Source organism: Salvelinus fontinalis, unplaced genomic scaffold, assembly GCF_029448725.1.
Source record: "Salvelinus fontinalis isolate EN_2023a unplaced genomic scaffold, ASM2944872v1 scaffold_0005, whole genome shotgun sequence".
In the NCBI taxonomy this organism is placed as follows: Eukaryota; Metazoa; Chordata; class Actinopteri; order Salmoniformes; family Salmonidae; genus Salvelinus; species Salvelinus fontinalis.
The window spans coordinates 1,635,194-1,657,693 of NW_026600214.1; the positions used below are offsets into that span (position 1 = coordinate 1,635,194).

The 22,500-nt window shown below is 42.5% G+C and overlaps 2 protein-coding genes across 3 annotated transcripts in view; both read right to left on the reverse strand.

The window, feature by feature from the left end:
* Window positions 1-10,630, reverse strand: part of LOC129841976 (serine protease HTRA3-like) — an 87,760-nt gene extending 77,130 nt beyond the window's left edge. Inside the window, exons 1-3 of the mRNA XM_055910341.1 lie at window positions 9,823-10,630; window positions 2,053-2,157; window positions 1,098-1,320 (exon numbers count right to left, since the gene is read on the reverse strand). Coding sequence (XP_055766316.1) covers window positions 1,098-1,320; window positions 2,053-2,157; window positions 9,823-10,274 — 780 coding nt within the window. The 5' untranslated portion in view covers window positions 10,275-10,630. The remainder of the gene's footprint in view (window positions 1-1,097; window positions 1,321-2,052; window positions 2,158-9,822) is intronic.
* An 8,926-nt stretch (window positions 10,631-19,556) lies between these two features.
* Window positions 19,557-22,500, reverse strand: part of LOC129841968 (phosphatidylinositol 4-kinase type 2-beta-like) — a 31,572-nt gene continuing 28,628 nt past the window's right edge. For both annotated transcript variants that reach the window (XM_055910333.1, XM_055910332.1), the window contains 3 exons: window positions 22,415-22,500; window positions 21,932-21,991; window positions 19,557-21,685 (listed from right to left, as the gene is read on the reverse strand). The exon at window positions 22,415-22,500 is cut by the window's right edge and continues 48 nt beyond it. In XM_055910333.1, coding sequence (XP_055766308.1) covers window positions 21,512-21,685; window positions 21,932-21,991; window positions 22,415-22,500 — 320 coding nt within the window. In that variant the 3' untranslated portion in view covers window positions 19,557-21,511. The remainder of the gene's footprint in view (window positions 21,686-21,931; window positions 21,992-22,414) is intronic.

Here is a 22,500-nt window from a genome sequence, read left to right on the forward strand (position 1 = left end):
ACGGTCAAATCTGATCCCTGGCGATATGACTTGTGTCTGAACGGTCAAATCTGATCCCGGGCGATATGACTTGTGTCTGAACGGATCTGAATGAAGTAATTATACTTACCCTCAAGTGTTTTTTTTAGACTGTTATTTGGCACATCTTGTTGCTTTGCAGTTTGACAAGAACATGTGATAGCTAGCTTGTTAATTGTTTACAAACAACTTAGTGAATGTGCTAGAAAGTTAAACAGCTAACTAGTTGACTGCTGTGGCTAGCTAGTTGACTGCTGTGGCTAGCTAGTTGACTGCTGTGGCTAGCTAGGTGACTGCTGTGGCTAGCTAGCTGACTGCTGTGGCCAGCTAGCTGACTGCTGTGGCTAGCTAGTTGACTGCTGTGGCTAGCTAGCTGACATCTGTGGCTAGCTCGTTGACTGCTGTGGCTAGCTAGCTGACATCTGTGGCTAGCTAGTTGACTGCTGTGGCTAGCTAGCTGACTGCTGTGGCTAGCTAGCTGACTGCTACTATGTCATTACTATGACAACTAGCGTAGCCACGTCAGCAAATGACTGCTGTCTGAACACTAACTTGCTATTCGGACAGTCAGTATTCCAAAACGGATTTAAAAACCAAACTGTAGTGTGAAAGCTTAGAGTCATTGGGACACTGAGTTGTATGCATGTCAGCTTATTGTTGGCTTTGATGTTGGCGATATCAAGACTTCCTGTCTACTTCCCCCTTATCTCTCCCTCTATCTCACCCTATCTCTCTCTCTCTCTCTCGCTCTATCACTCTCTCTCTCTCTCTCTCTCTCTCTCTCTCTCTCACCCTATCTCTCTCTCTCTCACCCTATCTCTCTCTCTCGCTCTATCACTCTCTCTCTCTCTCTCTCTCTCTCTCTCTCTCTCTCTCTCTCACCCTCTCTCTCTCACCCTCTCTCTCTCACCCTCTCTCTCTCACCCTCTCTCTCTCACCCTCTCTCTCTCACCCTCTCACCCTCTCTCCCTTTATCTCAGCCTCTCTCCCTTTATCTCAGCCTCTCTCCCTTTATCTCAGCCTCTCTCCCTCTATATCTGGCCACCTAACCTGTTAAATTAAGGGTAAAGCTACCCTACCTGAGGGTTGACTTTGATGGTGGCGATATCCGACTTCCTGTCGATGTCCCGGACCGTGGCCTCATACGCTCCCCCGTCATGGAGCTGCACGCGGAGCTGTGGTCGGCCCGTTACCGTGGCAGCAGCGGTTACCACGTGAGCGTTGGTTACGATGAGTCCGGAGTGGCTGATGATGAACCCAGAACCACTAGACAGAGGGACATGACGACCATATAGAGGATGTCTGAGAGAGGAGAGAGAGAGAGGAAAGGAGAGGAGAGAGAGAAGCTGAATTTACATTCAGGATGTGTTCAATTCACACACCTACATTCTTAGAAAAGAAAGTGCTGTCTAGAACCTAAAACGGTTATTCAGCTGTTCCCATAGGATAACAGTTTGTGTGTGTGTGTGTGTGTGTGTGTGTGTGTGTGTGTGTGTGTGTGTGTGTGTGTGTGTGTGTGTGTGTGTGTGTGTGTGTGTGTGTGTGTGTGTGTGTGTGTGTGTGTGTGTGTGTGTGTGTGTGTGTGTGTTTGTGTGTGTTATGTTCCAGGCAGAACCATTTTGGGTTCCATGTAAAAACCTTTCCACTGAGGGTTCTACCTGTAACTCAAAATAGTTCTACCTGGAACCAAAAAGGGTTCTACCAGGAACCTAAAATGGTTCTACCTGGAACCAAAAAGGGTTCTCCTATGGGGACAGCCGAATAACCCTTTTGCACACACACACACAGACACACACACAGACACACACACACAGACACACACACACAGACACACACACACAGACACACACACACACACACACACACACACACAGACAGACACACAGACAGACACACACAGACAGACAGACACAGACACAGACACAGACACAGACACAGACACAGACACACAGACACACACACACACACACACACACACACACACACACACACACACACACACACACACACACACACACACACACACACAGTGACCTGAGGAAGAGCTCAATGTGAACCACAGCAGGAGCCATCTTTTCCACCACGTCAGCTATGAAGTTGAACTTGTATCGTGGGCTGTTGGGATGGACAGGACCTATACTGGCAACAAGAGCCCATCGTGTCAACACAGAAACACCACCTCTACACTCTGCAACACTCAGTTACACTCACCACCAGCACTATCTGGTATTTACAATGTTTGAAAGGGAATACTGTTAGATGTTACAGGTAGATTTAGAATGTTAAAATGGAATGTTTGAGTATGGTGTAGAATGTTTGAATTGGAATGTTTAAAAATGGAATGTTAGAGTTAGATTTAGAATGGTGGGATCGGAATGGAGGAGGAAGGGAACGACTGAGGAGGAAGAGACAGAGACAAGAGGAGGAGGAAGATGAAGAGGAGGAGAGAAGATGAGGAAGAGGAGGAGGAGAGAAGAGGAGGGGGAGGAGGAAGAGGAGGAGGAGAGAAGAGGAGGAGGAGGAGAGAAGAGGAGGAGGAGGAGAGAAGAGGAGGAGGAAGAGGAGGAGTAGGAGGAAGAGGAGGAGTAGGAGAGAAGAGGAGGAGGAGGAATAGGAAGAGAAGGAGAGAAGAGGAGGAGGAGGAAGAGGAGGAGAAGGAGAGAAGGGGAGGAGGAGGAGGAAGAGGAGGAGTAGGAGAGAAGAGGAGGAGTAGGAGCAGAGAGTGAATATTGTTGTTGTTGTTGTAGTAACTCTGCATACAAAGGAAAAGAGTGAAAGGTGATTCACTGCCATGGTATTTCTCTCCTAACAGAAACCACAGAAGAAGTGGCTCAGCAGAACCGTTGGAACCCATTATTCATAGCCCTCCTCATTAGAACTGGACTTCTACATTCCGTGGTGGAATATGGAACGCAATATTACCACATGCTCAGATAAGTCATCTCAAATTAGGTTTCTATAAAAGGCAATCTCACAAGCAAATAGCCTACAACTTCAGAAAACCAATGTTGAACGTTCAAACTCAGCTCTGGTAATGACTGTAGGGCTATGATAGGCTAATCAAGTATAGCCTAGGGCTATGATAGGCTAATCAATTATAGCCTAGGGCTATGATAGGCTAATCAAGTATAGCCTAGGGCTATGATAGGCTAATCAAGTATAGCCTAGGGCTATGATAGGCTAATCAAGTATAGACCAAAGGCTATGATAGGCTAATCAAGTATAGCCTAGGGCTATGATAGGCTAATCAAGTATAGCCTAGGGCTATGATAGACTAATCAAGTATAGCCTAGGGCTATGATAGGCTAATCAAGTATAGCCTAAGAAACAACAGTTCTGATTGAGCCACACAGACACCATAGGAGAAATAAATGACATGGGAAGATTGGGTTTTTATCGGGGAAAAGAAATAAGCCGAGTTCATTGTATTAGCCCTTTAACTGTAGGCTAGTTTATTGTATTAGCCCTTTAACTGTAGGCTAGTTTATTGTATTAGCCCTTTAACTGTAGGCTAGTTTATTGTTATAGTCCTTTAACTGTAGGCTAGTTTATTGTATTAGCCCTTTAACTGTAGGCTAGTTTATTGTATTAGTCCTTTAACTGTAGGCTAGTTTATTGTATTAGTCCTTTAACTGTAGGCTAGTTTATTGTATTAGTCCTTTAACTGTAGGCTAGTTTATTGTTATGGTCCTTTAACTGTAGGCTAGTTTATTGTATTAGCCCTTTAACTGTAGGCTAGTTTATTGTATTAGCCCTTTAACTGTAGGCTAGTTTATTGTATTAGCCCTTTAACTGTAGGCTAGTTTATTGTATTAGTCCTTTAACTGTAGGCTAGTTTATTGTTATAGCCCTTTAACTGTAGGCTAGTTTATTGTTATAGTCCTTTAACTGTAGGCTAGTTTATTGTTATAGCCCTTTAACTGTAGGCTAGTTTATTGTATTAGTCCTTTAACTGTAGGCTAGTTTATTGTATTAGTCCTTTAACTGTAGGCTAGTTTATTGTATTAGTCCTTTAACTGTAGGCTAGTTTATTGTATTAGTCCTTTAACTGTAGGCTAGTTTATTGTATTAGTCCTTTAACTGTAGGCTAGTTTATTGTATTAGTCCTTTAACTGTAGGCTAGTTTATTGTATTAGCCCTTTAACTGTAGGCTAGTTTATTGTATTAGTCCTTTAACTGTAGGCTAGTTTATTGTATTAGTCCTTTAACTGTAGGCTAGTTTATTGTATTAGCCCTTTAACTGTAGGCTAGTTTATTGTTATAGTCCTTTAACTGTAGGCTAGTTTATTGTATTAGCCCTTTAACTGTAGGCTAGTTTATTGTTATAGTCCTTTAACTGTAGGCTAGTTTATTGTATTGGCCCTTTAACTGTAGGCTAGTTTATTGTTATAGCCCTTTAACTGTAGACTAGTTTATTGTTATAGTCCTTTAACTGTAGGCTAGTTTATTGTATTAGCCCTTTAACTGTAGGCTAGTTTATTGTATTAGCCCTTTAACTGTAGACTAGTTTATAGTATTAGCCCTTTAACTGTAGGCTAGTTTATTGTTATAGCCCTTTAACTGTAGGCTAGTTTATAGTATTAGCCCTTTAACTGTAGACTAGTTTATTGTATTAGCCCTTTAACTGTGGACTAGTTTATTGTATTAGCCCTTTAACTGTAGGCTAGTTTATTGTATTAGCCCTTTAACTGTAGGCTAGTTTATTGTCATAGCCCTTTAACTGTAGACTAGTTTATAGTATTAGCCCTTTAACTGTAGGCTAGTTTATTGTTATAGCCCTTTAACTGTAGGCTAGTTTATTGTTATAGTCCTTTAACTGTAGGCTAGTTTATTGTATTAGCCCTTTAACTGTAGGCTAGTTTATTGTATTAGCCCTTTAACTGTAGGCTAGTTTATTGTTATAGTCCTTTAACTGTAGGCTAGTTTATTGTATTAGCCCTTTAACTGTAGACTAGTTTATTGTTATAGCCCTTTAACTGTAGACTAGTTTATAGTATTAGCCCTTTAACTGTAGGCTAGTTTATTGTATTCGTCCTTTAACTGTAGGCTAGTTTATTGTATTAGTCCTTTAACTGTAGGCTAGTTTATTGTATTAGCCCTTTAACTGTAGGCTAGTTTATTGTTATAGTCCTTTAACTGTAGGCTAGTTTATTGTATTAGCCCTTTAACTGTAGGCTAGTTTATTGTTATAGTCCTTTAACTGTAGGCTAGTTTATTGTATTGGCCCTTTAACTGTAGGCTAGTTTATTGTTATAGCCCTTTAACTGTAGACTAGTTTATTGTTATAGTCCTTTAACTGTAGGCTAGTTTATTGTATTAGCCCTTTAACTGTAGGCTAGTTTATTGTATTAGCCCTTTAACTGTAGACTAGTTTATAGTATTAGCCCTTTAACTGTAGGCTAGTTTATTGTTATAGCCCTTTAACTGTAGGCTAGTTTATTGTATTAGCCCTTTAACTGTAGACTAGTTTATTGTATTAGCCCTTTAACTGTAGACTAGTTTATTGTATTAGCCCTTTAACTGTAGGCTAGTTTATTGTATTAGCCCTTTAACTGTAGGATAGTTTATTGTCATAGCCCTTTAACTGTAGACTAGTTTATAGTATTAGCCCTTTAACTGTAGGCTAGTTTATTGTTATAGCCCTTTAACTGTAGGCTAGTTTATTGTATTAGCCCTTTAACTGTAGACTAGTTTATTGTATTAGCCCTTTAACTGTAGACTAGTTTATTGTATTGGCCCTTTAACTGTAGGCTAGTTTATTGTATTAGCCCTTTAACTGTAGGCTAGTTTATTGTTATAGCCCTTTAACTGTAGGCTAGTTTATTGTATTAGCCCTTTAACTGTAGGCTAGTTTATTGTATTAGCCCTTTAACTGTAGGCTAGTTTATTGTATTAGCCCTTTAACTGTAGGCTAGTTTATTGTCATAGCCCTTTAACTGTAGGCTAGTTTATTGTATTAGCCCTTTAACTGTAGGCTAGTTTATTGTTATAGTCCTTCAACTGTAGGCTAGTTTATTGTATTAGTCCTTTAACTGTAGGCTAGTTCATTGTATTAGCCCTTTAACTGTAGGCTGGTTTATTGTTATAGTCCTTTAACTGTAGGCTAGTTTATTGTATTAGTCCTTTAACTGTAGGCTAGTTTATTGTATTAGCCCTTTAACTGTAGGCTAGTTCATTGTATTAGTCCTTTAACTGTAGGCTAGTTTATTGTATTAGCCCTTTAACTGTAGGCTAGTTTATTGTATTAGTCCTTTAACTGTAGGCTAGTTTATTGTATTAGCCCTTTAACTGTAGGCTAGGTTATTGTATTAGCCCTTTAACTGTAGGCTAGTTTATTGTCATAGCCCTTTAACTGTAGGCTAGTTTATTGTTATAGCCCTTTAACTGTAGGCTAGTTTATTGTATTAGCCCTTTAACTGTAGGCTAGTTTATTGTATTAGTCCTTTAACTGTAGGCTAGTTTATTGTATTAGCCCTTTAACTGTAGTCTAGTTTATTGTATTAGTCCTTTAACTGTAGGCTAGTTTATTGTATTAGTCCTTTAACTGTAGGCTAGTTTATTGTATTAGCCCTTTAACTGTAGGCTAGTTTATTGTTATAGTCCTTTAACTGTAGGCTAGTTTATTGTATTAGCCCTTTAACTGTAGGCTAGTTTATTGTTATAGTCCTTTAACTGTAGGCTAGTTTATTGTATTGGCCCTTTAACTGTAGGCTAGTTTATTGTTATAGCCCTTTAACTGTAGGCTAGTTTATTGTTATAGCCCTTTAACTGTAGGCTAGTTTATAGTATTAGCCCTTTAACTGTAGACTAGTTTATTGTATTAGCCCTTTAACTGTAGACTAGTTTATTGTTATAGTCCTTTAACTGTAGGCTAGTTTATTGTATTAGCCCTTTAACTGTAGGCTAGTTTATTGTATTAGCCCTTTAACTGTAGACTAGTTTATAGTATTAGCCCTTTAACTGTAGGCTAGTTTATTGTTATAGCCCTTTAACTGTAGGCTAGTTTATTGTATTAGCCCTTTAACTGTAGACTAGTTTATTGTATTAGCCCTTTAACTGTAGACTAGTTTATTGTATTAGCCCTTTAACTGTAGGCTAGTTTATTGTATTAGCCCTTTAACTGTAGGCTAGTTTATTGTCATAGCCCTTTAACTGTAGACTAGTTTATAGTATTAGCCCTTTAACTGTAGGCTAGTTTATTGTTATAGCCCTTTAACTGTAGGCTAGTTTATTGTATTAGCCCTTTAACTGTAGACTAGTTTATTGTATTAGCCCTTTAACTGTAGGCTAGTTTATTGTATTGGCCCTTTAACTGTAGGCTAGTTTATTGTATTAGCCCTTTAACTGTAGGCTAGTTTATTGTTATAGCCCTTTTAACTGTAGGCTAGTTTATTGTATTAGCCCTTTAACTGTAGGCTAGTTTATTGTATTAGCCCTTTAACTGTAGGCTAGTTTATTGTATTAGCCCTTTAACTGTAGGCTAGTTTATTGTCATAGCCCTTTAACTGTAGGCTAGTTTATTGTATTAGCCCTTTAACTGTAGGCTAGTTTATTGTTATAGTCCTTCAACTGTAGGCTAGTTTATTGTATTAGTCCTTTAACTGAAGGCTAGTTTATTGTATTAGTCCTTTAACTGTAGGCTAGTTCATTGTTATTAGTGTCTCCAAACTAGCCTCATCAATCTACACACAATACCCCATAATGACAAAGCAAAAATAGTTTAAATATATATATATATATTTTTTTTTTTATACAGAAATACTTTATTCAAGTATTCAGACCCTTTGCTATGAGAGTCGAAATTGAGCTCAGGTGCATCCTGTTTCCATTGATTATCTTTGAGATGTTTCTACAACTTGATTGGAGTCCACCTGTGGTAAATTCGATTGATTAGACATGATTTGGAAAGGCACACACCTGTCTATTTAAGGTCCCACAGTTGATAGTGCATGTCTGAACAAAAACCAAGCCATGAAGGAATTGTCCGTATTGCTCCAAGACAGGATTGTGTCGAGGCACAGATCTGGGGAAGACATTTCTGCAGCATTGAAGGTCCCAAAGAACACAGTGGCCTTTCAAAGATAATTCATAAAAATCCAAATAACTTCACAGATCTTCATTGTAAAGGGTTTAAACACTGTTTCCTATGCTTCAATGAACCATAAACAATTAATGAACATGCACCTGTGGAACGGTCGTGAAGACACTAACATCTTACAGACGGTAGGCAATTAATGTCACAGTTATGAAAACTTAGGACACTAAAGAGGCCTTTCTACTGACTCTGAAAAACACTAAAAGAAAGATGCCCAGGGTCCCTGCTCATCTGCGTGAACATGCCTTAAGCATGCTGCAAGGAGGCATGAGGCCTGCAGATGTGGCCAGGGCAATAAGTTGCAATGTCCGCACTGTGAGACGCCTAAGACAGCGCTACAGGGAGACAGGACGGACAGCTGATCGTCCTCGCAGTGGCAGACCACTTGTAACAACACCTGCACAGGATCGGTACATCCGAACATCACACCTGCGGGACAGGTAAAGGATGGCAACAACAACTGCCCGAGTTGCACCAAGAACGCACAATCCCTCCATCAGTGCTCAGACTGTCCGCAATAGGCTGAGAGAGGCGGGACTGAAGGCTTGTAGGCCTGTTGTAAGGCAGGTCCTCACCAGACATCACCGGCAACAACGTCGCCTATGGGCACAAACCCACCGTCGCTGGACCAGACAGGACTGGCAAAAAGTGCTCTTCACTGGCGAGTCGCGATTTTGTCTCACCAGGGGTGATGGTCGGATTCGCATTTATCGTAAAAGGAATGAGCGTTACACCGAGGCCTGTACTCTGGAGCGGGATCGATTTGGAGGTGGAGGGTCCGTCATGGTCTGGGGCGGTGTGTCACAGCATCATCAGACTGAGCTTGTTGTCATTGCAGGCGATCTCAACGCTGTGCGTTACAGGGAAGACATCCTCCTCCCTCATGTGGTACCTTTCCTGCAGGCTCATCCTGACATGACCCTCCAGCATGACAATGCCACCAGCCATACTGCTCATTCTGTGCGTGATTTCCTGCAAGACAGGAATGTCAGTGTTCTTCCATGGCCAGCGAAGAGCCCGGATCGCAATCCCATTGAGCACTTCTTGGACCTGTTGGATCGGAGGGTGAGGGCTAGGGCCATTCCCCCCAGAAATGTCTGGGAACTTGCAGGTGCATTGGTGGAAGAGTGGGGTGACATCTCACAGCAAGAACTAGCAAATCTGGTGCAGTCCATGAGGAAGAGATGCACTGCAGTACTTAATGCAGCTGGTGGCCACACCAGATACTGACTTTTACTTTTGATTTTGACCCCCCCCTTTGTTCAGGGACACATTATTAAATTTCTGTTAGTCACATGTCTGTGGAACTTGTTCAGTTTATGTCTCAGTTGTTGAATCTTGTTATGTTCATACAAATATTTACACAAGTTAAGTTTGCTGAAAATAAACGCAGTTGACAGTGAGGACGTTTCTTTTTTTTGCTGAGTTTATTAGTTTGCAAAAATGTCTAAAAACCTGTTTTTGCTTTGTCATTATATGGTTTTGTGTGTAGAATAAAGCTGTAACATAACAAAATGTGGAAAAAGTCAAGGTGTCTGAATACCTTCTCAATGCACTGTATATGCTAGCTCTGGCCCAGGGCTTTACATATGGACAGGGCCTTCTTCAAATACAGCTGTGAGTTGCCATGGTACTCATAAAATAAAACGCAACTCAAGCCGCACGTAACGCCCTGGATGAGAGCTAGGCTATAGGCTAACGGCTAGGACTTACCTGATGGACAGGGTCCCTTGTGTGCTTGGGTGATGGCCTCCCTTTCCTTCTGAAGAGCTTTCCGGCTGGCAGCCTTCATCCGACACACATTCCTGTACGTCTTCCCGTCGCTACCACACACCTTATACCCCATCTTACACTGACACAGCCGCCGCTTGGAGCTCCGCTTCCCCGCCAGGCCCTCGTTAGGACCGTTAGGGGACCTACACTCTAAGCCGTCCCCACACAGGAGGTCGTTTTTCCGGCCACAGAGTTCACCCTCGCCCCGGGAACACACCAGGCAACAGTTACACCGGTCTGGGATATACCCGCTGGGGCATTTCGGACTAGGACACGCGCTCACGTCGCACTGGGAGGAACACTTTTTGGAGCTGGACTCGGCGCCGGCACCAGACCCGGTGAGATTGTGTGCGAAAAGTACCGTCGCTGCGAACAGGAACACCCGCATCCCGAGAATTCGGTAATAAAAAGAGAGGGAAACAAAAAGCCTGAAAGAGAGATTCTCTGTAAATGCTGGAATGGGGTTCGGGAGGATTACAGGATTACTCCACTGGATAGTTAGATAGTTGTCTCTTCAACAAGCTTGTGGTAAAGTCTCTTTTCGTGGTAAACTATTTTTATCAGTTAGATATTCTGTTCCTATAGACTCAACAAATGTATTCTATGTATTATAATCCTTTATACTTATACATTTTTAAAAAGTAATACAATGTTATAGAAACAAATAGGACTACTGTCTGCATTGCGTAATGAAGAGTGGAGAGAGCTCACCCAAGACAGACAGAGAGACTGATTCACATTCCTCGACACTGTGACAGATGAATCTCTCTCCCCCCCAACAACTCAACGTGGACACTGGAGGCTGACCCGCCATGGTAAACCTCCCTCCCCCGTACAAACCTACACACGCACGGGCACTGTGTGACTGGCACACAAACAGGCTGCCAGCGAATTGGACAAAGGTTTTAACTGACCGCCGTGCGCCATCTACTGGAGAATTAAGATAACTGATAGTTCTGTCTGTGAATCTAGATGATCAGTTCCTGTATCCATAGTTCTGTCTGTGAATCTAGATGATCAGTTCCTGTTTCCATATTTCTGTCTATTAATCTAGATGATCAGTTCCTGTATCCATAGTTCTGTCTGTGAATCTAGATGATCAGTTCCTGTATCCATAGTTCTGTCTGTGAATCTAGATGATCACTTCCTGTTTCCATAGTTCTGTCTGTGAATCTAGATGATCAGTTCCTGTTTCCATAGTTCTGTCTGTGAATCTAGATGATCACTTCCTGTTTCCATAGTTCTGTCTGTGAATCTAGATGATCAGGTCTTGCATCTATAGTTCTGTCTGTGAATCTAGATGATCAGTTCCTGTTTCCATAGTTCTGTCTGTGAATCTAGATGATCAGTTCCTGTTTCCATAGTTCTGTCTGTGAATCTACATGATCACTTCCTGTATCTATAGTTCTGTCTGTTAATCTATATGATCAGTTCCTGTTTCCATAGTTCTGTCTGTGAATCTAGATGATCAGTTCCTGTTTCCATAGTTCTGTCTGTGAATCTAAATGATCAGTTCCTGTATCTATAGTTCTGTCTGTTAATCTAGATGATCAGTTCCTGTATCCATAGTTCTGTCTGTTAATCTAGATGATCAGTTCCTGCATCTATAGTTCTGTCTGTGAATCTAGATGATCAGTTCCTGTATCCATAGTTCTGTCTGTGAATCTAGATGATCAGTTCCTGTATCCATAGTTCTGTCTGTGAATCTAGATGGTCAGTTCCTGTATCCATAGTTCTGTCTGTGAATCTAGATGATCAGTTCTTGCATCCACAGTTCTGTCTGTGAATTTGAGAGCGGTTACATTTCTCCAGCATCACGCCTCAACCAGCATCACGCCTCAACCAGCATCACGCCTCAACCAATTGGTGGTGACCTTTGGGTTGCTTTTTCAAATTCCCATAATTCTTCCACAATGTTGTGTTATGTCAACATGCAGTGACTACATCAAGCTCGTGACTCTACAAAATGTTCTTTATGCTGTTTGGCAGTTTGTTTTGGTTGTTTCATGACTTTGTGCCAGTGGAGGTGAATGGTAAATGATGTATTGTCATTTTGTGTTCACTTGTTGTTGTTTGGTAGGAATAGAATATGTTTCTGAGCCCTTCTACATTGGTGTTGATGCTACCATGGTTACGGATAATCATGAATGAATTGTTAACAATGACGAGTGAGAAAGTTGCAAATTTCACCATAATCATGTCCCCCAAAAAACACACTAAACCCTTCACCATCACCAATAACAGAGGAGGTTGGGATCTTCTTGTGGGTATGATGTTTGTGCATCTGTGACTTTCTCACTCGTCGTTATTGGTGATTGTCCGTAACCACGGTATCATCCACACGATTGTAGACGTTGTTCAGACACGTTGTTGTTCTTACCTGGACAAATGGAAGTCACTACAGAGTTACACAGCGCATCGTTTGCTATTCCTTTCCTGTTCTGGGTGTAACGGATGTGAAATGGCTAGCTAGTTAGCGGTGGTGCGCGCTAATAGCGTTTCAATCGGTGACGTCACTCGCTCTGAGACTTGAAGTAGGGTTTCCCCTTGCTCTGCAAGAGCAGCGGCTTTTGTGGAGCGATGGGTAACGATGCTTCGTGGGTGTCAGTTGTTGATGTGTGCAGAGGGTCCCTGGTTCGCACCCGTGTCGGGGCGAGGGGACGGACTAAACTTATACTGTTACATGGGCTCAACACGGTCTGAAGCCAACAAAACAAACTGTAATTGCATCCAACCAATTTGTGATCACAAGGGTGATGTAGTGATTTTGTGTTCTAGGAATATGGGACCAAATACTAAACTTTTGACTACTTTAATGCACCATAAGTGAATTGGTCAGAATACTTATGACACGTTAAAGTGGGGGGGGGGGGGGGGGGGGGGGGGGTACTGGATACATAAAGTGCTTTCATTTCTAAACGATGAAAATACTCTCAAATAGACCGCACGAGTGGCGCAGCGGTCTAAGGCACTGCATCTCAGTGCTAGAGGCGTCACTACAGACCCTGGTTCGGTTCCAGGCTGTATCACAACCGGAGGTGATTTGTGAGTCCCATAGGGCAACGTACATTTGGCCCAGTGTTTTGGCCAAGGGTAGGCTGTCATTGTTAATAAGAATTTGTTCTTAAACCGACTTGCCTCGTTAAATAAAGGGTTAAATGAAAATACAAAACTGTTATGACATGGAGGTATGGCTCAGGGTGACTTGGGGTCAAACCCTCATCCATGTCACATCCTCTCACCTCTGACCTCGCTGCTTCTCTCACCCTTCAAACCTTCACCTCTGTCTCTCTCTCGCTCTCTTCACTTTAAGCTCAGTCATTGTATCAAAGTGCTGGAGTACAGAGCCAAAATCAACATCATAGCCACTGTCCCAATACGTTTGGAGCTCACTGTCCATGCACAACGACCATGGAAGGGGCACTTTATGGATTAAATATTCATATTATTCTATAGAGTGCTGGGGAGTGTTCTATGTGTTCTTTGTGTTCTATGTGTTCTTTGTGTTCTATGTGTTCTATGTGTTCTTTGTGTTCTATGTGCTCTATGTGTTCTTTGTGTTCTATGTGTTCTTTGTATTCTATGTGTTCTATGTGTTCTTTGTGTTCTATGTGCTCTATGTGTTCTTTGTGTTCTATGTGTTCTATGTGTTCTTTGTGTTCTATGTGTTCTTTGTGTTCTATGTGTTCTTTGTGTTCTATGTGTTCTTTGTGTTCTATGTGTTCTTTGTGTTCTATGTGTTCTATGTGTTCTTTGTGTTCTATGTGTTCTTTGTGTTCTATGTGTTCTTTGTGTTCTATGTGTTCTATGTGTTCTATGTGTTCTTTGTGTTCTTTGTGTTCTTTGTGTTCTATGTGTTCTATGTGTTCTTTGTGTTCTTTGTGTTCTATGTGTTCTTTGTGTTCTATGTGTTCTTTATGTTCTATGTGTTCTATGTGTTCTTTGTTTTTCTACGACTCCACACGGCGTGTACGACACATTAATACTATGGTGTTATTGAGTGTACGACACATTAACACTATGGTGTTATTGAGTGTACGACACATTAACACTATGGTGTTATTGAGTGTACGACACATTAACACTATGGTGTTATTGAGTGTGCGACACATTAATACTATGGTGTTATTGAGTGTGCGTTTGTTTATGTGTAACTCTGTGTTGTTGTTTTTGTTGCACTGCTTTGCTTTATATTGACCAGGTCACAGTTGTTAATGAGAACTTGTTCTCAACTGGCCTACCTGGTTAAATAAAGGTGAAATAAAAAATGTAAAAATTTAAAATGAGAACACCTTCCTAATATTGAGTTGAAACTGTAGAGCGTTAAAAACCCAGCAGCGATGCAGTTCTTGATACACCCAAACCGGTGCGCCTGACGCCTACTACAGTACCCCGTTCAAAGGCAAATATCTTGTCTTGCCCATTCACCCTCTGAATGGCACACATACATGATCCATGTCTCAAGGCTTAAAAATCCTTCTTTAACCCGCCTCCTCACCTTTATCTACACAGATTGAAGTGGATTTAACAGGTGACGTCAATAGGGGATCATAGCTTTTATCTGGTCAGTCTAGGCGATGGAAAGAGCAGGTGTGCATAATGTTTTGTCAACTCGGTGTATATTGGAAAGACACCAAGCGACAACATAAATATACATATTCATATTGCTATATGCATATACATATTGTTATATACAGTTTTTGTATTTATTATGGATGCCCATTAGTTCCTGCCAAGGCAGCAGCTACTCTTCCTGGGGTTTATTATGGATGCCCATTAGTTCCTGCCAAGGCAGCAGCTACTCTTCCTGGGGTCCAGCAAAATTAAAGCAGTTTATACCATTTTTAAAACATTACAATACATTCTCAGATTTCACAACACACTTTGTGCCCTCAGGCCCCTACTCCATGTCACACCCTGGCCTTAGTTATCTTTGTTTTATTTATTATTTTAGTTAGGTCAGGGTGTGACATGGGGGATGAATGTGTTTTGTATTGTCTAGGGGTTTTGTATGTTTATGGGGCAGTGTTCAGTCTAGGTGTGATGTATGTCTATGGTTGCCTAGATTGGTTCTCAACTAGAGACAGCTGTCTATCGTTGTCTCTGATTGGGAACCATATTTAGCAGCCATATTCATTAGGTAGTTTGTGGGTGATTGTCTATGTGTAGTGTTTAGTGTCAGCACTATTTGTTATATAGCTTCAAGTTTTTTTTATTTGTCAAGTGTTCTTTGTCTTCGTTAATTAAATATATATTCATTTCATGCTGCGCCTTGGTCTCTCTTCCACCATACGACGATCGTGACACTCCACCACTACCACATATCTACAGTACAAATTCCATGTGTACGTGTGTGTGTGTGTGTGTATATGCGCCTATGTTTGTGTGTCTTCACAGTCCCCGCTGTTCCATAAGGTGTTTTTATCTGTTTTTAAAAAATCTGATTCTACTGCTGCATCAGTTACCTGATGTGGAATAGAGTTCCATGTAGTCATGGCTCTATGTAGTACTGTGCGCCTCCCATAGTCTGTTCTGGACTTGGGGACTGTGAAGAGACCTCTGGTGGCATGTCTTGTGGGGTAGTCATGGGTGTCTGAGCTGTGTGCTAGTAGTTTAAACAGACACCTTGGTGCATTCAACATGTCAATACCTCTCACAAACACAAGTAGTGATGAAGTCAATCTCTCCTCCACTTTGAGCCATGAGAGATTGACATGCAAATTATTAATGTTAGCTCTCTGTGTAGATCCAAGGGCCAGCCGTGCTGCTCTGTTGTGATCCAATGGTAACTTTCCTAAGTCCCTCTTTGTGGCACCTGACCACACGACTGAACAGTAGTCAAGGTGCAACAAAACTAGGGCCTGTAGGACCTGCCTTGTTGACAGTGCTGTTAAGAAGGAAGAGCATCACTTTATTATGGACAGACTTCTCCCCATCTTAGCTATTACTGCATCAATATGTTTTGACCATGACAGTTTACAATGCAGGGTAACTCCAAGCAGTTTAGTCACCTCAACTTGCTCAATGTCCACATTATTTATTGCAAGATTTAGTTGAGCTTTAGGGTTTAGTGAATGATTTGTCCCAAATACAAGGACTAACTTATTCCTTGCCACCCACTCTGAAACGAACTGCATCTCTTTGTTAAGTATTGCAGTCATTTAATTCACTGTAGTAGCTGACGTGTATAGTGTTGAGTCATCCGCATACACTGACACTCTTGCTTTCCTCAAAGCCAGTGGCAATTCATTAGTAAAGATAACTTTTTCAATGGGCCTAGACAGCTGCCCTGGGGAATTCCTGATTCTACCTGGATTATGTTGGAGAAGCCTCCATTAAAGAACACCCTCTGTGTTCTGTTAGACAGGTAACTCTTTATCTACATTATAGCAGGAGGTGTAAAGCCATAACATATACATTTTGAAAGCAGCAGACTATGAGCGATAATGTCAAAAGCCGCACAAAACAGCCCCCACAATCTTTTTGTCATCAATTTCTCTCAGCCAATCATCAGTCATTTGTGTAAGTGCTGTGTTTGTTGAGTGTCTTTCCCTATAAGCTGAAATTCTGTTTTCAATTTGTTTACTGTGAAATAGCATTGTATCTGGTCAAACACTATTTTTTTCCAAAAGTTTACTAAGGGTTGGTAACAGGCTGATTGGACGGTTTTTTGAGCCAGTAAAGGGAGCTTTACTATTCCTGGGTAGCAGAATGACTTTAGCTTCCCTCCAGGCCTGAGGGAACACACTCTCTAGTAGACTTACAATGAAGATGTGGCAAATAGGTAGAGTTCAAGTAGATCTTTAGAGAGAGGAGAGACGCTGTGATACAATATGTTTTGTTAATCAATTGTTTTTAAAAAGCTAAACTGACTTTAAACCTGTGGTGGAAGAGTATTCCCATGACGACATGACTCTATACATAACTGAGCGACGCATTAAATCAGACTTTGTTTGGGTACAGTGGAGAAACCGATTGTGGCGTTTCTGGTGAGGTGTGTACACTTTATGTAACCTTTATTTAACAAGTCAGTTTAATAACAAATTCTTATTTACAATGACGGCCTACCGGGGAACAGTGGGTTTAACTGCCTTGTTCAGGGGAACAGTGGGTTTAATTGTCTTGTTCAGGGACAGAACGACAGATTTTTACCTCGTCAGCTCAGGGATTCTATCCAGCAACCTTTCGGTTACTGGCCCAATGCTCTAACGACTTGGCTACCTGCCGTCCCACTATATATGGCCCTTATACCATCAAGGCCAACTACTTATCCCCAGCTTACAATTGGCTCATTCATCCCCCCCTCCTCTCCCCTGTAACTATTCCCCAGGTCGTTGCTGTAAATGAGAATGTGTCAGTCAACTTACCTGGTAAAATAACAAAATATAGATATACAAAAGTATGTGGACACCACTTCAGATTAATGGATTAAGCTATTTCAGCCACATCCGTTTCTGATAGGTGTATAAAATAGAGCACAGAGCCATGCAATCTCCATAGACAAACATTGGCAGTAGAATGGCCTTACGGTCTGTCATGGAAAGAGCAGTGTTTACACTACTGCTTCATACAACGTCTCGTACGAGCTGAAATACTGAGTATGGCCTCCTGCATCCTGGCATTAAACGCATAGTCAATGAGTATGGCCTCCTGCATCCTGGCATTAAACGCATAGTCAATGAGTATGGCCTCCTGCATCCTGGCATTAAAATCATACCCAATGAGTATGGCCTCCTGCATCCTGGCATTAAACGCATAGTCAATGAGTATGGCCTCCTGCATCCTGGCATTAAACGCATAGTCAATGAGTATGGCCTCCTGCATCCTGGCATTAAACATATAGTGAGTATGGCCTCCTGCATCCTGGCATTAAACACATAGTGAGTATGGCCTCCTGCATCCTGGCATTAAAATCATACCCAATGAGTATTGCCTCCTGCATCCTGGCATTAAACACATAGTGAGTATGGCCTCCTGCATCCTGGCATTAAAAGCATACCCAATGAGTATGGCCTCCTGCATCCTGGCATTAAAATCATACCCAATGAGTATGGCCTCTTGGCATTAAACACATAGTGCTTATGGCCTCCTGCATCCTGGCATTAAACGCATAGTCAATGAGTATGGCCTCCTGCATCCTGGCATTAAACGCATACCCAATGAGTATGGCCTCCTGCATCCTGGCATTAAACACATACCCAATGAGTATGGCCTCCTGCATCCTGGCATTAAACACATACCCAATGAGTATGGCCTCCTGCATCCTGGCATTAAACACATACCCAATGAGTATGGCCTCCTGCATCCTGGCATTACACACATACCCAATGAGTACGGCCTCCTGCATCCTGGCATTAAAATCATACCCAATGAGTATGGCCTCCTGCATCCTGGCATTAAACATATAGTGAGTATGGAATCCTGCATCCTGGCATTAAACACATAGTGAGTATGGCCTCCTGCATCCTGGCATTAAAATCATACTCAATGAGTATGGCCTCCTGCATCCTGGCATTAAACACATAGTGAGTATGGCCTCCTGCATCCTGGCATTAAACACATAGTGAGTATTGCCTCCTGCATCCTGGCATTAAAATCATAACCAATGAGTATAGCCTCCTGGCATTAAAAGCATACCCAATGAGTATGGCCTCCTGCATCCTGGCATTAAAATCATACCCAATGAGTATGGCCTCCTGGCATTACACACATAGTGAGTATGGCCTCCTGCATCCTGGCATTAAAAGCATACCCAATGAGTATGGCCTCCTGCATCCTGGCATTAAACACATACCCAATGAGTATGGCCTCCTGCATCCTGGCATTAAACACATACCCAATGAGTATGGCCTCCTGGCATTAAACGCATACCCAATGAGTATGGCCTCCTGCATCCTGGCATCAAACACATACCCAATGAGTATGGCCTCCTGCATCCTGGTATTAAACACATACCCAATGAGTATGGCCTCCTGCATCCTGGCATTAAAAGCATACCCAATGAGTATGGCCTCCTGCATCCTGGCATTAAACACATACCCAATGAGTATGGCCTCCTGGCATTAAAAGCATACCCAATGAGTATGGCCTCCTGCATCCTGGCATTAAAAGCATACCTAATGAGTATGGCCTCCTGCATCCTGGCATTAAAAGCATACCCAATGAGTATGGCCTCCTGGCATTAAACACATACCCAATGAGTATGGCCTCCTACATCCTGGCATTAAACACATACCCAATGAGTACGGCCTCCTGCATCCTGGCATTAAACGCATACCCAATGAGTATGGCCTCCTGCATCCTGGCATTAAAAGCATACCCAATGAGTATGGCCTCCTGGCATTAAAAGCATACCCAATGAGTATGGACTCCTGGCATTAAACACATACCCAATGAGTATGGACTCCTGGCATTAAACGCATACCCAATGAGTATGGCCTCCTGCATCCTGGCATTAAACACATACCCAATAAGTATTGCCTCCTGCATCCTGGCATTAAACACATACCCAATGAGTATGGCCTCCTGCATCCTGGCATTAAAAGCATACTCCATTTTAGAAATGTCACGTACTAATTTTTTGTATAGCCAAAATGGCTACTATTTAGAAGTCTGGGTATTGGAACAAAACCATAGTGAACATTACAGAGATCAATGAAGAGAGTTCACATTTAACCAATCCCAAATGTACATTTATTGTTTCCAACATTTAAAAAAAAATACAATTCTACCTTTACATTCATTATACAGCAGGAATAGAAAGTTCAAGATGCATAAATTATGAAAAACCCAAACAGTGTCTGTGTCACCAACGGCACCCTAATCCCTACATAGTTCACTACTTTTATCCAAGAAAAGTGCACTACTTTGTCCCTATAGGCCCTGGTCAAAAGTAGTGCACTACTTTGTCCCTATAGGCCCTGGTCAAAAGTAGTGCACTACTTTGTCCCTATAGGCCCTGGTCAAAAGTAGTGCACTACTTTGTCCCTATTGGCCCTGGTCAAAAGTAGTGCACTACTTTGTCCCTATTGGCCCTGGTCAAAAGTAGTGCACTACTTTGTCCCTATTGGCCCTGGTCAAAAGTAGTGCACTACTTTGTCCCTATTGGCCCTGGTCAAAAGTAGTGCACTACGTAGGGAATAGGGTGCTGTATGGGAACGTAGAAAATGTTTAGCAAGTGTGCGAATGTCCATATTTGTCCTTTTTTCCTGCCCATTTGGTGGGAGATTAACGGAAGACTCAGCAATATGACATCACCGAGCATAGCAGGGTAACTTCCTGTTTACAGACAACCACAACAAATCACAACAACAAAATAATACAATTCTGCCAGGAGTTCCACTTTTTGGGGTGAAGAATCAGGCCGGGATTCAATCTGATGGTTGGTTTATAGACTTCGAGGCCTTTTAAAAAGGCACATTTCCGATTGAGCCGACATACGTAGCGTTTCCTGTGAATGGGATCTCTGCGAACGCTGGAACATTTGTCCGTAACCTGCGATCAGATTGAATCCCCAGCCTCCATCTTGGCAGATTCTAATTGTTGTCGTTTTTAAACAGGAAGTCCCCCCCCCCCCCCCCGCTGCCTGATGACATCATATTGCACAGCGTACCTGGAGTTTAACCCACCACCCATCCCATAATAGCCAAGAGCATATTGTCACCAGCAAATTACACGTACACGTCAATCAGTTAATACATTCATCGCTATGAAAAATTACCGTCGAGCGCATCTCAAAAAAGCCACTCAAAAGGAGTGCTATTTGGGACGACACAATTGTCAACAGTATTCCCTCTCGTTGAAATGTCTCGGAGACACGTTGCTCTATTTAAATATAAACTGGAAACTTACATTCAAGCAACATACATTGTATTTAATCCAGTTTTTTAACATGATTTAATTCCTTCAAAAAAAAGCCTTTTTCTTTATGCTTATATTAAAATGATTTTGGCAGTAGCGCAGAACCCGAAGACACTGTTCGTATATCCCAAATAGCACTATATTCCCCCTAAGTGCACTAGCCCCTATGGGAGCCTCTGGTCAGACGTAGTGCAAGACTGGATAGGGAATAGGGTTCCATTTAGGACGTCCTGGGTTCTCCTCTGAGCTCAACACACTCAGGATACAACCCCAAATGGAACACTAGTCCCTTTAGGGTGCACTAACCCCATTGACCAGGGACTAATGTAGTGCACTATAAAGGGAATAGGGACCCATTTGGGATGTTTCCCCAGACGTGTGATGTCCAACTCCAAACCAATCCCTCTGGAGGAAAGATGCTCTGAGAGTCTCTTCATGTCTCTCTCTCTCTCACCCTCTCTCTCTCTCTCTACCAGGAGGGTAGGTCATTGTGTTGCAGAGGAGGCTCCCTCTCTTCCCTCCACCCTCCCCTGTCCTCTCTCCCTCCCTCTCCAGCCATCCCTCCCTCTACCAGGAAGAGAAGAAAGGTCTCTTGCAGTGGAAGGTCTGGGTGAAAGCTGTTCCTAATGTTACCACCCTCCCTTGTCCTCTCTCCCTCCCTCTCCCAGGAAGAGAAGAAAGGTCTCTTGCAGTGGAAGGTCTGGGTGAAAGCTGTTCCTAATGTTACCACCCTCCCCTGTCCTCTCTCCCTCCCTCTCCCTCCCTCTACCAGGAAGAGAAGAAAGGTCTCTTGCAGTGGAAGGTCTGGGTGAAAGCTGTTCCTAATGTTACCACCCTCCCTTGTCCTCCTGTCCGGCGTCTCTCCACCACGACTCTGGGCATCTGGACCAACTGAATGGGAGTTTTATTATCCTTTAACGCCTGGCTCAGGTTTAAGATCTAGAGAGGAGAGAGGAGAGAAAGGAGGAGAGAGGAGAGAGGAGAGAGAGAGAGAGAGAGAGAGAGAGAGAGAGAGAGAGAGAGAAGAGGAGAGGAGAGAGGAGAAAGAGAGGGGGGGAAAAGAAACAATCAAAGACATACAATTGGACTGGCCACAGGGGGACTTTAGACCAGAGCACTATATAGGGAATAGGGTGCTATAGGGATGTATCCACAAGGTCAAAGGTAAACAGGAAGAGAACTCACCTGTCCTCTCATGACTGACATCTGCTTTTCAAACATGGTCTTGTCAAAACCTTTATCTGCCTGAGACACAAACAGAGAGAGAGAGAGGGGGAGACAGCGAGGGGGAGACAGAGACAGAGAGAGAGAGCGAGAGGGAGACAGGGAGACAGAAAGGGGGAGACAGAGAGACAGAAAGGGGGAGACAGAGAGACAGAAAGGGGGAGACAGAGAGACAGAAAGGGGGAGACAGAGAGAGAGAGAGAGAGAGAGAGACAGACAGACAGAGAGTTAGTTTCTGTTGACCACGTAGCTAATAGTTGTGGTTGGTTTTGAAATGTCACATGGTAATGTTGGATGGTGTCAGAGTACCACACTGACATTCTTTGACCTCTCACCTCAACCTCTGGAGAGAGAGAGAGAGAAAGAGAGAGAGAGACAGGACAGAGAGAGACAGGACAGAGAGAGACAGGACAGAGAGAGAAAGAAATAGCAGTGGATATCTACCATAAACATTTCGTAGAGGTCTTCACAGAGGTCCTGGACGAAGTTCATGTCTGACAGACGGGACAGCACCAGCTCTCTGGTCTCCT